Source organism: Cucumis melo, chromosome 11 (assembly GCF_025177605.1).
Source record: "Cucumis melo cultivar AY chromosome 11, USDA_Cmelo_AY_1.0, whole genome shotgun sequence".
Taxonomy (NCBI): domain Eukaryota; kingdom Viridiplantae; phylum Streptophyta; class Magnoliopsida; order Cucurbitales; family Cucurbitaceae; genus Cucumis; species Cucumis melo.
In genome coordinates this window covers 31,566,223-31,581,545 of record NC_066867.1, presented here as the reverse complement: position 1 = coordinate 31,581,545, position 15,323 = coordinate 31,566,223, and the positions used below count along the sequence as shown (strand labels likewise).

Sequence of the window (15,323 nt, the reverse complement as noted above, 5' to 3'; positions counted from 1 at the left end):
TTAAATTGACATCAATTGACTTAAGGGCTTTAAAATTTGATATTAAGGTTTTAAATACTCGAGGGTTTTTTCCTGTGTATATTTGAAGAAGATCTTGAACGATGGAAACAATATTTTTGTAGGCAAACTTAGTATGACGATTATTATAGCTATTGACATTGCTCTATGAGCAAAAGAGCTTTTCTTCAAGGATAAGATTTGTGGATTTTGTTTCGTATGATGATGATTCAATTTTCAGAAGATACCTATAGAGAATATATAATGAGGCACAGGAGGAAATGGAAGCTACGGTAGTGTTTCAAAACCCTTATTTGGTTCGTCAACTTTTATTGGTAAGGAGTAAATGAAGTATGTTTGTGATGAAAATTCTCCAAAGAAAAATGTTTGAGACACACTTGAAAGGTTGTCAACACTCAACACAGAACATGACAAAATTGTAGTATTTGGACAACAAACCTGATGGAAAGACTCAAAGTGGTAATGTTTTGGGTTCAAAATGTTCTAAAAAAACCAAGACTATGTTTTGAAATTTCAAAATTGAAGGAACTTATAATTAGTGATTTATGTTTTCCTCGGCCACTATCTTATTTCTAACTTGCAAAAAGGAGCTTATGTTACTACATTGTTTATTTCTTTGATAAACGGTTGTATAAATCTACCCTTACATTGCTACCTTCTATCGTTGAGTTAGAAAACTTGCTCAAGAACATTAAGCAAAACAAATGGTTCGAAATAACATCTCATTTTCCAAGGTGGAAGTTGTTCTTTTTGTGCAAAAGATAATGCAAAAGTTAATTATTCTTCCATACGTTCTTCAAATTAAAGCAATAAGTTGGTAATACCAGTGGAGTACTCTCGTATCATTTGTATTGGTAACAATGATGCTCTTAAAGTCTTTACGATAATATGATATTGTCCATCTTGGAGATACACCCACATGACTTTGTTCTTGATTTCATTCAAAAAGTCTTATAGTGACAAGGGTTGTTATCCTTACTTATATATATCAATGATCAAACATTTATTTATCTAAGAAGGGATGTGAGAGTTTGACTGCACTTTCAACAATGGATATTTATAAGTCGATCATTTTTCAAAAACTAAAATAAAAAGAATCCAAATGGTTATCAAATAGAACTAATTAATCAATTTGTAACGAACCAACTTTTAGTTGGACAGAAGGGTGAATACCAATTTAGCTTCGAGAGCTTTTGCAAAGGCAGATATCTATGTAAGATTTTCTTTAAACAAATATATATAAGGCCCCATCCGATAACCATTTAGGCTCTATTGAACAATCATTTCATTTTTTTTGAAATCTAAGTTTATTTTCGCTCTATACAATGATTTGCATCTTTCTCAAATACAATGATTGAATTCTTAGCCAAATTTAAAAAACAAAAAAAAATTTTCGAAAGCTAATTTTTTTAATTTTCAAAAATTAACTTGGTTTTTACTATCCTTGTTAGCATTGGGACAAATTGTTTTGCGTATGAATTAGATTAAGTGGGCAATTTAATTTTTAATCAAAATTTAAACTTCTTACCAAACTATATATTATGTATAGATTAAACAATATATATATATATATATATATATATATATATATATATATATAATAAAGACAGCACCTTTTTATATAGTAAACACAAATTATAAGCAAAGGTAGTGATGATATATACAACACATAAAAGACAAAAATAATATATAGGCAAGGTAGTAGTGAAATTTTCACATGCATCTATACCAAAGTTAAACAAATTATTATATATTCTTCAAGTGTTCTTTTCATATTGATTAGCCAATAAGTTGGGAATATAACCATTCTCTTAACTAAAGGGAAAAAAGAAAAGAAAGGAAAAGAAAAGAAAAAATAGGCACTTAAATTAATTTTGATTAATTAAATTAAACAGAATTAATTAATTGATTGATGAGTATACAGAGGTGGTAGCTCATGATTCATCACTACATAATAAAGTAAACCCTCTTGCTCTTCTTTCTTTGATGGTTGCTTTTGAGGATACCCTTTTGCTTTGTTGGAAGCCTTCCTTAGATTACCTTAGCTTTTTCCCTTTATTAGCTGTATGGTGCCTTCTGAATCTGATGCTTTTCTTCCCCCTTCTCTTCTTCCTCCATTCATTCCCCCCTTTTCTTTAACCTTATTACTTCTCCTCTCCCAAATTTCTCCCACTTTGAATCATTTTACCCAAAAATACTTGCTTCGTTTATGTTGTAACGTTGGTTACAAATATAACACAAGGTAATTAAAAGATTTGTAAATATAACAAAGTTTAGATTCTAAACTACCATTACATCAAACCGTAATGGTTAATTAATTAACTTTAAACTAAATTTTATTAATTTACTTTCAATTATTTTATCGAGCTTTAAAAATTTCTACTTCTTTTTGATTGAGGTGTTGGTTAAATTCGTTTACTAGCTACAGAACTTAATTAAAAGCACACAAGCCACATAATTAATGAATTTATGATAATTCATTAATTTTCTTTAGTACAACTTGTGAGATGGGATCAAAATCTTCTATTTCCAAAATGGAAGGTCGTACTAATTACCATTAAACTAGACTTATTTTATAAGGTTAACTCATTTATTAAGTACTAACAAAAATTCCATAACTCTTGCGGTCAAATTTATAGGTGATATATATTTGTATAAATCCTTTGAACACAAACAACATTTTCCATAAAAAAGTCTATTTTAAGATGTACGTGATATATGTTTCTATAAATCCTTTAAACACAAACAACATTTTCCATGGGAAAGTCTATTTTATGATGCAATTTGTTGAAAATGGAAATTTACTGTAATAATGGATACAACAAAGTCAAATTTAAGTATAAAATATCACTTTTTTTTATCACATCGAAGAAGAGAAAATCTAATCAAACATCTAGCTTCGAAGTTGAGATCAATACATATTTGTTTTATTCTAGATAACCATGGTTGATTTTGACAACTATTTATTTCAAAAACTAAACAACTTGTAGCTAATATATGGTATACAACCATATATGCTAAAAGAAAGAACGAAAAAAACATATGGATATATTTGCGTATTACTTATCTTTTATATTACACTAAATTATCTAGTCGTAATTATAAATATTTTAATATTTTTTTTTTATGTGTAGGACCAAGAAGAAATATATATCTTGAAATCACTGAAGTATTAATGGAAGAAAAGTATTTTTGCTAGTAACGAGATGACTCCATCCATCAAAGGCAACGTTGAGGATTACTTGGCAAGATGTCTTGAGATAGTGTGTAGCCATTCTTTTTGTACCTGTAATTAATTAAAATTTAAAGCAACAAACTTAACTTAGACAGATTAAATATTTTTTAACATAAAAATTAAGACTTTTTTATTCTTTTTTAAAAAAATTATTTCTTTCATTGTCAACTTTGTGCAGTTCATTTGTTTCAACTATAAATATTTCCACACTTCTTGTTTCTTCATATCCATTGTCCCTTTCGATTCCAATCCCTCACTAATTTTCTCATTGTTTAATTTTTCACATCCATGGCTAGTCAACTCCCACGTCCATGGTTCCGTTTGGGCTCGATGACCCGACCAACCACCACTCCCAACCCGGAACAACCTCGTCCAGTCCCAGCTCGAGTTCGACCACCCATCATCCGCCCCGCCGCCTTGACAGACCCGGTAGAACCCACCACCCCACAACGCTCAAAATCCCCCCCTCCCTTGCCTCGCCCTGTCACATTAACCCCTCCCGTGAAAAACTCAGCATCGCCACTGCGTGTTCCTCCATCGCCATCAAGCGGACAAGGTGGTGGGACTGCAATGGCGTCCCCAGCGGTGAATCCTAGTAGCCCGAAGGAAAAAAGTTCTTCAGTTGTAGGGTCTCCGAAGGGAAGAAGTAATTCTTCGGTTGTAGGGTCTCCGAAGACGATTAATAGTAAACAGCCGAGTCCGTTCCCATCTCCTTCGATTCCGAAGTCAATACCGTCGGTTCCAACACCGTATCAGTCTCCGAAACCGAAAACCGTTGTTTCTCCACCGTCACCACTGGTTTTACCGCCGCCGCAGTTGCAGTCTGTTGCTGAGACTAAACATGAGACTATTCCTCAAGAGGTTAGTGTATATTAAGTTATTTTATTTTATTCCCAAAGATTCTTTGAGTTTGATTGATTGGGATATTGTTAACATTCCTTTAAGATTGTATCCAGTAAATTTTTATACGGTTTATATTCGTCCACTTACTTGTTCTTTTCACGTGTTTTCCCCTTAATTTCTTGTCATGTTGGTTTTATTCTTTTTTAATCTTTAAATACAATTATTGTAACATGTGAACATGAATTTGCTAATTTATGAGAGTACAAGAACAGTAAATATTACCATGTAAAATAATTTAGGAATCTCTCAACTGGTTATTTAAACATTTATTTACTTTTTTTTTAAAGAGAATGAAACATTAACAAACTAAACAAAAAAAAAAAAAAAAACATCTACGTATACTTTGTTTCTGTAATGTTACAAAGAGTTCAGAAAATACTGTTTTTTTTTAAAGTACTTTGTAAGGTGGCAAATAATAACTAACATAATGAATTGGACACATATAGATGCAGTTGGAAATGCATCTGAATGTTATCTTTTAATTTTAACGATTAATAATTCAAATGCTAATCATTCCTTAAAAGAGAAGTTGAAAATTAAAGTATGACATTTTCGGGAATAGTATAGAGGAATAAATTCCAAAACCATGTAAGTTGATATAAAAACGGGAGGTGGCGTCTCGATGCCACCTCCTCGAGTCTTGTTGCTTAGCTGCTCGGATCATTGCTTTAGCCTGAATTGCTCGAATCGATACAGTACATGTGAAAGCACGAAGTATAATCTCGAAAAAACTTGATATATTTACCTTGTTTTACTTTTATAGGTAGAACGAAAGACTGTTGTATTCCAAAAAGTGATGGACAAGCCTTCACAGGAAGAAGAACATCATCACCTTAATATCACAAATTACCGTACTCATACTTCTGGATTATTCGACAAAAATGGGAAGCAAGAATCAAACAAAGGTGATGATGGGGATCATGTTGAGAATGGAGTTAGCAAAAACAAAGGAACAATATTTGGAGGTAATAGTAATTATAAAAGAACAGCATTTGATCATGATAACCACGCAAGAGTTATAACAATGGCTGGTGAAAACAAAGGAGCTTTCATGGAAATAAATCTATCATCAGACAAAAACAACAGCCGTCATCAACAACAACAAAACCAAGACAACAACACTGTTAGTGTTGATCTTAAAGACAATAACAAAAGTAAAAACAAAACTAAGGGGAGTAATACTCGAAATGTTTTGCCTATGAGAGCCTTTTTTAACAGCAATGTTCAAGGGATAAACAATTCTATTCTTATGGACTCCAAATTTAGTCACCATGATCCTGGAATTCATCTTGTTTTTTCATCCATCCCAACATCTCCTGACGACGAAGATGATCAACAACACCAATGAACAACAACTTCATGGCTTCTCTATTCATAAATTTGAGTCTCTCTTATAAGTTAATCATATGTGGTTTTTTTTTTTAAAAAAATTATGTATATTTGTTGTTGCTTTGAGAGAATAACATATATGGGAAGTAATTGAGAGATATGATTCAGCCTAGAGATTGAGAGTTGTTCTTGTTTGTTAATTATTGTTTAGTTTAATGCATTTAATAAAATGGGCTGATATTTCCGTTTAAATATGTATCTACGCAAATTTCGTATATATGAAGTTGTCAGATATAACTAAAGTTTAAAGTATCAATATCGATAAAAATTAATGTATCGAGAAACATGTATCGATATTGATTGAAATTTTGAAAACTTCTTTAGATTGATGGAAAATTGTTATAACTAATTACTAAAATTTTGACTTCAACTTAAATAGATTCTAATTGATCAATTTTAAACGATAATCATCATTTGTACAAAACAAGACATCATTTTGATTATGATGTAGATGTCAGATGGGAGGAAAGTATAGATTTAAAAAATAAATAAAAAGTAATTACAAAAACATGATAAAATTTAGGAATATTCTGAAAATTTAATGAAACAAATTTAAAGGAGGGAAAAAAATTAAAATAAATATAGTTTTTTTTTTCAAATATTAATAAGATTTAGACTAAATTACAAAAATAGTAATGGAAATGATATATATCGTTAAAAGTAAAGTTAGGGACTTTAATTTTGGGTGGTTCATTTTTATCAACTATTAATTAATTGTGTTTTTCACAAGTAACTTAGAACATAAAGACCCTTTGATTCCACAGCAGTTGACATTACAGTATTTTGGACTTTAACCTTTTAACAATGGATAATTCTTATGAATAATAAAATATTAAAATTATTTATAAAATATAACAAAAAGAAACTTAAATAGGTTAATAAGAGTTTGATTAATTTTTGCTTTCAATGTTTTACTATTTTTGAAAATGCTGTGTTAATAACAATGTTTTGTCAAATTTTAGTTTTACACATTTAAAATGGTAATTATCATTGGTCTCCTTTGACAATAATTTTATTTTTGGGTTTTAAAAAATTTAGGTATGTTTTTCTCCTAAATTTCATAACATTGTTTTCATTTTTTTCTAACAACAATTAAATTTTTAGTCAAATTCAAATAACAAAATCCAGTTTTTAAAAACTCTTTTTCTTTTTCTTTTTTTAATTTTTGGTTTTATTTTTTAAAACGTTAGAGAAAATGTATAGCAAAAAAAATTATACGAGGAAGAAGTGCTTGTAAACTTAATTTTTTTTAATCATAAAAAAAATTAAGGTTCGGTTTTATAATCATTTGGTTTATGGTTTTTAATTTAGAAATTAAGACTATAAATTAAAACAAATCAGTCTATTTCTAAATTTCTTACTTGGTCGTATACTATCTACTAATGTTTTCGAAATCCAAATAATTTTTTTTTTTAATTTTGACTTAGAATTCAACTTTTCTTTACTCAGAAAAAAAATAAAAAATCTTTAAAAAAATTGAAAGAAAATAGACTTAATTTAGAAAAAATTACTAAATAAGATTTTAGGAAACAAACGAGTAGTTTTTGAAGAAATTTGGCCTAATAAGTATAGAACAAAAAAGTTCCAAGATTTAAGTTTGATAGAAGATAAGATTAAAAAGTTGTCAAATTGTGATTATTCCACATTCCCTCAAACATAGAAATCATAATGAGCATGGTACGAAAGTTTGTCATAAAACAAACATATAATGATATAGTTGAAAATTTCTTTAATTAGTTGGGACCATTGAAACCTTTAATATATATGCATGTGTGTTACAAAAAGCCAATATTTAGTATCACCTGCGACTACCTAGCTAAAATATTCTTACTCAATGGGGCTTGTGAATTTTAAATTTCTTCATTAGTTTGATATTGGAATCTATTCTGAAATGTTCACTTTAAGTCTTTAATAATATACCAGTAGATAAAGAAGGGATTAGTAGGCATATCGAAACATCTCAGCTAGGTTGATTCCTTCTCCTAGCGCTCTCACGTATTCTAGACTCGATAGAGAGATATATCTTGTCATTTGAAAAAAGATACGAAAACAATACTAAAGAACAAAAAAATGGAAAAGATAAAAGGAAAGTTTAAGTTTATGGACGAAGGTAGAATTTAATATCTTGTTGCTCAACACCTCAACATAATATAATAGAAAGACGAATTTAATATTATATCACTCAACAATGGAGTTACAAAATAGATATATACCGTAAATTATATTGTTGTCGATTATTATTTATTATTAGAAAAAAGTAATATTCGAAAATGGGTTTTGAAGCTAAGGAGTATCAATCAAAGCGTAGGAAATACCAAGCAGAACCTAACATTGGTTGGTGGCCAGCTTGAATCCATACTCTAAATGTATTTTATGAATATTGTTGCTAAATTACAAAATATTTATGGAATGTTTAACATATGCTTCAAAGCAAATATATTAATTAAGCTACTATGAGTTTGAATTAATAAATAGAAAACACAATTTACCAAACAATATAATATGCATGCACCAACTCTATGGGAATAATTATTTAACCAAATAACTATCATAAACATCTATTTCCACTTATTTTATTATTAAATTTTCATTGCATGGTTGGTATATGTTTATATATAGACATTGAAAAAATTCAAAATATATATAATTGTTTGTTTTATTAATAATTTAATTCCTTCCAAATCGATTTGAGATGATTCTATATTTTTCTAAAATCAATTTTAATTAGTTCATGCCAAACACTATCATTTTTTAAAGAAAAGTGATCTAAGGAAGAGAAAAGTATTTTTGACGATCTCAAAATTACTCCCCAACACAGCATTGATGGATGATTTTTCACAGATTGTAGAGCCACTTCTAAGGTTAGGAAAATAATTAGTTCAGTTTTGAAGGGAAGTATTAGATAAGACATATTCTAGAAAATTTATATTATACAGTCGAAAAATTGTTTTAAATAATTTAAAATTTATGAAAAATTAGATTTATTTTAAAGTGATTATGAATATGACAGAAAGGATTTTAGTGATTTTAGAATTATTTTTGAACCTGCATGTTCCTATTAAAATTATTATTGATGCACCATATACTTGCATCATGACTAACTAAAAAACAAAACTATAATCAAATAAAATAATCAAAGGTTTAAGACTCGGTTCTGCAATAAGTCATGGGTTCGTCTACTAACTTAGATCATTGAATTAATTTTTAGTGTTCTTGGTTGTTTAATAAATAAAAGATGATAACAAGAGACATACAAACCTAGCAGTGGACTAAGTGTTCAAATACATAACTTTTTTCAAAACGGTAACTGTTGTGGCAGCGACTATAACGAAATACTTGGATGCAACGGGAGGCGATGAGGATGGAGCAGAAGGAGAAGCCCACGACCGAGTTGTTTAGGTGCCAGTAATATTTGTCTTGATATCTATAGTTGGTATAGTAGTTTAACCACATCAATATATTCTCTCATTTAGTTATCGAGATTAGCTTCTGAGAATTAGGAAGAAACATAAGTTCTTAAACATTGAACTGATACTGTGTACATCGTTAAGTGTGCGTTTCAGATTGATTTGAACAGGATAAAAATGATTACTACAATTTCAAAATTATGACTCGCAAGCATGCTGAGAAGTATTCAAATAGTTCGTGTATATATATATTACCTCATAATGAATATAATCATATGGCTCTAGAAAAAGAGAAGTGCAAAATTCCAAATTTTCTCAATAACTGGAAAAACACACAAAGAAAGTAAAAGATGAAAAAGAATTGAGGAAAGCACTTTAATTTGTACATTAATAATAGGATGCCTAGGTTTTGAACTTCAGACCAATCTGCGGTTTTCATGGCTTTTGGTCCATCTCAAACTCTAATAAAAAGTAGTCATATATTTGCTGCCTTTTCCTCTTTATTTTGCCACAACCCAAGGTAACACAACAAATGAAAGAGGTTAAGTTCGTAATGGCTACTATATATATATATATATATTCTCCCTTACTTTTAAATTAAAAGGGTAACTGTACCTACTTACCACACCCATCGATCATTGTCCTTATCGATCTTTTTCTTGATCTTTTCATGGTAATTATGAATCTATTTTTAGGTTTGAGATGGTCTGGTGTACTTTCCCGATCTCTTTTATCCATTTTCATCTTGCTAAAAATTAAAAGCATGTATAGAATATTTTTAAAAAATTGTAATTGATAGAGCAAAATTTATTAGTGATAAGCTCACTCTCGTTGATGAGCATCTATATAAACTCTCTTGTTGATGAGCATCTACATAAATGACAATTTATCATTGTTAAACTTCTGCTAATGATATGACCAATCAGTAATAGACTTGAGTTTTGAATCTAAATCCTGTTATATTTGTAAATTCTTTTGCATTGTGCTATGTAAATATTATGGATCTGATTGATATATTTGCAATGGTTTCTAATGTGTGTATTTGCGATTTTTTTTTCTAACTGTGTATTCACCAAGACAATATAAGGACCAAATGGACAAAAAAGTTGAAAATTCAATACATATATCTATGGAAGACATTTAAAATTATAAAAGTGAACAAATAGCAATGCATATAATTAGTTCAACAATTCAACCTTACAATATTATTCACACAAATGATAGTGGTCAAGCAACATTGTAGCTTTTGAGGGCAAATTCGTCATCTAGATATAAACTTTAAAAGTAAAGAAAATATTACGCCAATAAACTTGAAAGACTAAATAGACACTGTGTAAGAACCAAACCGACATATATTAATTTAAATTCGACCGTACACAAGTGGGGTATAGAAGGGGTGGAGGGCAAATCAGAGAGAATGAAAAAACACAGAATGTTCTAAAGAAAAAGTGTGTGTATATAGATGCATGGGAAAGTTACAAAGGAGAAAGGGCAAAGGGAAGTATATATAATAAGGTTTAGAAAATTAGTATATTAATGAATGGAGGCAATGAATTTGACTTGTTGTAAGTTGTCAGTTTGTAAAGAAGAGGGTTTCAAAAGTGAAGGTGTTTTTAGGGTATTTGGGTCTTACATTGCTACCTAAAAGCTTATCAAATGGCTTTGGATTCGTCTCTCAGCCAGCGGAAAGTGATTTTATCGAAACTTTGTTGAGAATTTATATCCACAGAAGATGGAACTGTGGGTCATTGCTTTGGTTGTTGAGCTAATCTTGAATTCCAACAAAAAGATTTTGTGGTGGTTTTGAGGAAGGAATCTCATGGCCTTGCAAATTATATCCCTATAAGGGTTGGCCAAATATTTTAGTTTAGTCCCAATAATTACATCCCGTCGGGTAACTATTTAGGCAATTTTTTTTCTCGATTTTTTAACAAATTACGAGATTGATCGATAGATATATATCTCAATTAGGTTGATATCCTTGACGTTTCCATAGAACCATCATTTAAACTTTAATTTGGTAACCATTTCATTTTGGTTTTTTGTTTTGATAATTAAAACTAATTCTCTTGATTTCTTTCAATTATATATTTGTATATTTCTAAACTATAGAAGTCAAAGTTTTTAGTCGTATTTCAAAAACATATAATTTTTTTTTTTAAAAATAACTTTTTTAGTTTTCAAAATTTAATTTGGCTTAATCATTGGAAAGTATATTTGGTAAAATGTAGATAAGAAAGCATATAATCGAGAGATGGAAAGTGTGTGTATAAATTTATTTTTTAAATAAAAAATCAAGTGATTACCAAAATAAACTTTAAAAAATTAGGTTTAGAAAACTTGCATTTATTTTTAAAAATTTGTTAAGAATTCAAATGAAATAGAAAATGTGAAAACGACAAATAAGAGATGTTAAAAAAAGTACACTTAAATGATTAAAATAAGTATAACTCAATTGATATAATACCTATATAATAAATGTAGAGAAATGTTCGATTTTTCTACCTTTAGAAGGGTAAAAGAAAAACCAAATAATTGGGGGTTTACATTATTCGATGACGTTTGCTCATTTACCTATAGAGCTTTGTCAACAGTTAATGGTAAATTAAGAAAGGGACTTGTTTTTATAATAAATAATGATGCCCCTACATTATTTTGTGTTCTTTGAACTTTGTATATTGTTATTTTTTATACTGAAAATTTTGTAATTCTAGAAATTCATGATGGCATGATTGAACAGGTGGGCTTTGTTGAATGTTAAATATCTTCGTATTCTTATCTTTTATAAGGAGAAATTTTAGAACGATCTTTTAATATGTATGTGTTAGTTTTAAACAACTAAGTAGGGAAGTTTAGCAACAAAGATAGTTGCAAATATATCGATTATATTCAAAATAATCAATTATATAGTAATATTTTTAAAAAATTATAAATATAGTAAAATCTGTCAAAATCTATCAATGATAGAAGTCTATCACTGATAGATCATGTAACAAATGTTGGTTTATCACTGATAAACCATAGGAGTCTATCAACGATAGAATATCACCGATAGATTTTGATGTATTTGCAATTTTTTAAAATTAGTGCTACATACTTAATAATTATTCTAAAAATTGTTATCCATTATAGTTATCCATTAATATATTATGAATTATTTTCTTTGATAATAAACAAATCTACCTTTTTCTGAGAATGTAACTAATACAATGTTAATTGAACTACATACGTTTTGTGTGTCGATCCTTTTCTGTTTACACTTTTCTTGTTAATTATTATTTTGATTTGTTGATTTCATAACACCGTGTGTGAAGATTATTTATGTTGATTGAAGAACAATAATAAATGTATCTTATCCTAATAACCCTACTGAAAAGAGATAGAATGATCTATAAATACATTCATTCAAATAATTCAACTAAGTTGATAAATCCATAGTTTCGTCTTCCTTATGTCATAAACTCTATAAAGAAAGATTAATCATAAAAATAGAGTGAGTACCATATCTCTTTTGAAAAAAGAAATTAATAAAATCATGCATATATAGTTGAGTTAAGCAAAATAGGTTCGAAAATTGTTTATTTAAGATATTTTTAATTATTCCAAGGATTTATAGTTTCCAATTTTCCCTCTGTATTATATAATATTACAAAAAGAAAATCCAACTATAATTCATAGTGAAGAAAAACTAAAAATTCCAAGAATAATCAAGCTGCCTGCTTTTGAGTGTTCATGAAGCAATTGCAAGATATTCTATAAATGAATTGAAAATGCAAGTCTTAGAATTAACTGAGTTAAACTTGTTATGTTAGCCAAGTATAGAAGAAAATTTAAAAGGAGATGTTGAGAGTGTTTTGACATAGTTGGGATTAATGCACTTACTACCTCCCTTATTTTCGTATATTGTTTATAACCATTTAGCTTTTGGAATTTTAATCTTAATCCCTTTGCAATTTTTAATAATGGGTTTGCATTTTTCTTTTTAGTAAAATAGTTGGATTCTAAATCACAAATTCCAAAAATAATTCTTTTTTTAGTTTTCAAATTTTGATAAAGAGTAGAACATATCCGATAAATATATAGGTTGAATAGCTACTAAATAAACAAGCCTAAAATGAGATAAGGATTAGTTTAAATCATGGCTAGCTAGAGAAAGAGATGTTTTGTGGAACTCAACTTGAATATTGTATATGCGTTGAATATAACTATTGTTGGAAAAGAAAGGAAGTGGGTATATAAATGACTTGTGCCATCTAACAATGGATGATCTTTTGACCAATATGATTACATATACGCCAATTGAAGACGAAGAAAGACTCAAACAAAATAGAGATCAGTAACAACTTTGACCAACTAAATGAAAACATCATTTGATTGAGAACAAAAATTAATGAAAAGAGAGAGGCTTAGAAATCACGATTCTGGTTGATATAAAAAACCTAAAAAAAAATACCAAATTAAACCAATTGATTTGAGTGTTGGACTAAACAACGATGACCCAAGTGTATGTCATTTAATAACTATTTTTGTTATTTTATTCAATATTGAAGAACGGAGGTATTTGTAAGAGTCTAGAGTTGGTCGTTGGAGTTTGGTTATTGATAGTTTTCAACGGTAATCACTAGATGGAGCCATTACAAATATTCAAATGAGAGAAAATTAGAGTGAGTTAGTAAAATAATTAATTCAATTAATCATCCAACATTTAAAGTTGGTAGACTAAGCATTGAATTGAGTTGTTAATTTTTACCAACTCAACTCGATCCATGTTGGTGAGCCGAAATACTCCCTTAAAACAATAAATATATAAAAGAGTTTTAATGTGGTTTACTCACGTTTATTCTTTTTCTAGATAGCTTTTTGTTAGAAGAAAAATTGATTGGCCATTTAATTCGTATTTTGAAATCCATATTTAATAATATTTTAGAATAATTAGTTAGGTGATGGAATGGTTAGTTTTGTATCATATTTTATATTGGATAACTTTGATTCACCATTAAATTTTGATATAATGTTCCTTCATTACTAATCAGTTTTGATATAATGTTAATAGGTATGTTCATTTCGATAATCAATGTCCAACTCAAATATTAATAAACTACAAAAACAAACATACTTCAACAACTCGAAAGTTTTTTACTACCATAGTTTTAGGAACTGAAAAAGTACTTTCTAAACTTTTATTTTTTTGGAAGGAAATATATATTAGACAACAACAGAGGCCCGATTAGTTTGTAACTACAAATCTATAAATGGTAAAAAAAGATATCATTTCGAACCTTTATATAACTTTGTGTGGTAAGGTGCCTAAAATAGTCAGAAAGGTATAAATGTTGTAGGATATATATCTTTTTCATAGCATTTGTTTTGTCACTATTCATGTACATATATATAACTTTTTAGGCTAATGGAATAAAGTAAAGCATTTTTCTCTAGTAACTATGTGCTATAAATAAATGCATTCTTCTTCTCTTAAGGTATGTACATTTGTTTAGCTAAGCAAGTGTGTGACGTTCTACCAGAAAAATAAAGAGATGTAATTTTATCATCACGGTGTTAATTTTATTCCCTTGATTGAGAATCAAACATACTTATCTTGTTGCTTGGTTTTGAAATAAAATGTCTTGAATATGTTATTTGACCCTTCCAACAACCAACCTAATATGATTGGCCCCATAAACCTAAGTTGGATTCATATGTAATTTGAATTGTTCTTTCTAATAAGAAAGGACAGCGTCTCTATTCATGAACGTAGCTAACACTTTGAGTAAACTACGTAAATTTTTTATTTGATTCTCTATTATTTTGTATTTTTTATTTATTTTTAATCGTTGATTTCTTAACACGTGTTTGCTAGAAATCATAGATCATGAAGCCAGACATGCACTATATATTTGGTCCAAAAATAGTTAGAATCGAATTCAAGAATGTGAAACCAAAAAAGATGAGAAATTTCTTTTCAAGGAAGTAACCTCACGATGTCTGTAAGATGAACTACTCTCATTCTCGATCAATTTTAAAATTGATCAATATCCTCATGTTATCTAATAAATACCATTTTCCTAAAGTATACTTAAAAGTAGTATAGCTTTGTTTGGTAAAATGGAACTTCAATAGCAATGCTAAGTAAGGTAGGAAGCACAGAGAGAGAGAGAGAGAGAGAGAGATGTATAAATTAATATACATATAGAAGAAGAAATGATTCTAAGAATTTTGGAAGATCGATGAAGCCAGAAAGAGAAGAACATAATGGCTGGTCAAACATGCCATACACCCTACAAACATGGCTTCTTCTTTGGACCCACTTTTTCCCCACAAATGTCCTCTCCTTATGCCCCCTTCTTTTTGGCCCCCTTAATGCCTTTTAGTCT

At 28.9% G+C, this 15,323-nt stretch overlaps 1 protein-coding gene across 1 annotated transcript; it reads left to right on the top strand.

Moving 5' to 3' along the window:
* Positions 1–3,394: 3,394 nt before the first annotated feature.
* LOC103498789 (uncharacterized) lies at positions 3,395–5,737 on the top strand. Its single transcript, XM_008461524.3, has 2 exons — positions 3,395–4,114; positions 4,920–5,737. Exons 1-2 carry the CDS (start codon positions 3,542–3,544, stop codon positions 5,502–5,504), a joined length of 1,158 nt encoding a protein of 385 aa, XP_008459746.2. The 5' UTR covers positions 3,395–3,541; the 3' UTR covers positions 5,505–5,737.
* Positions 5,738–15,323: the final 9,586 nt, after the last annotated feature.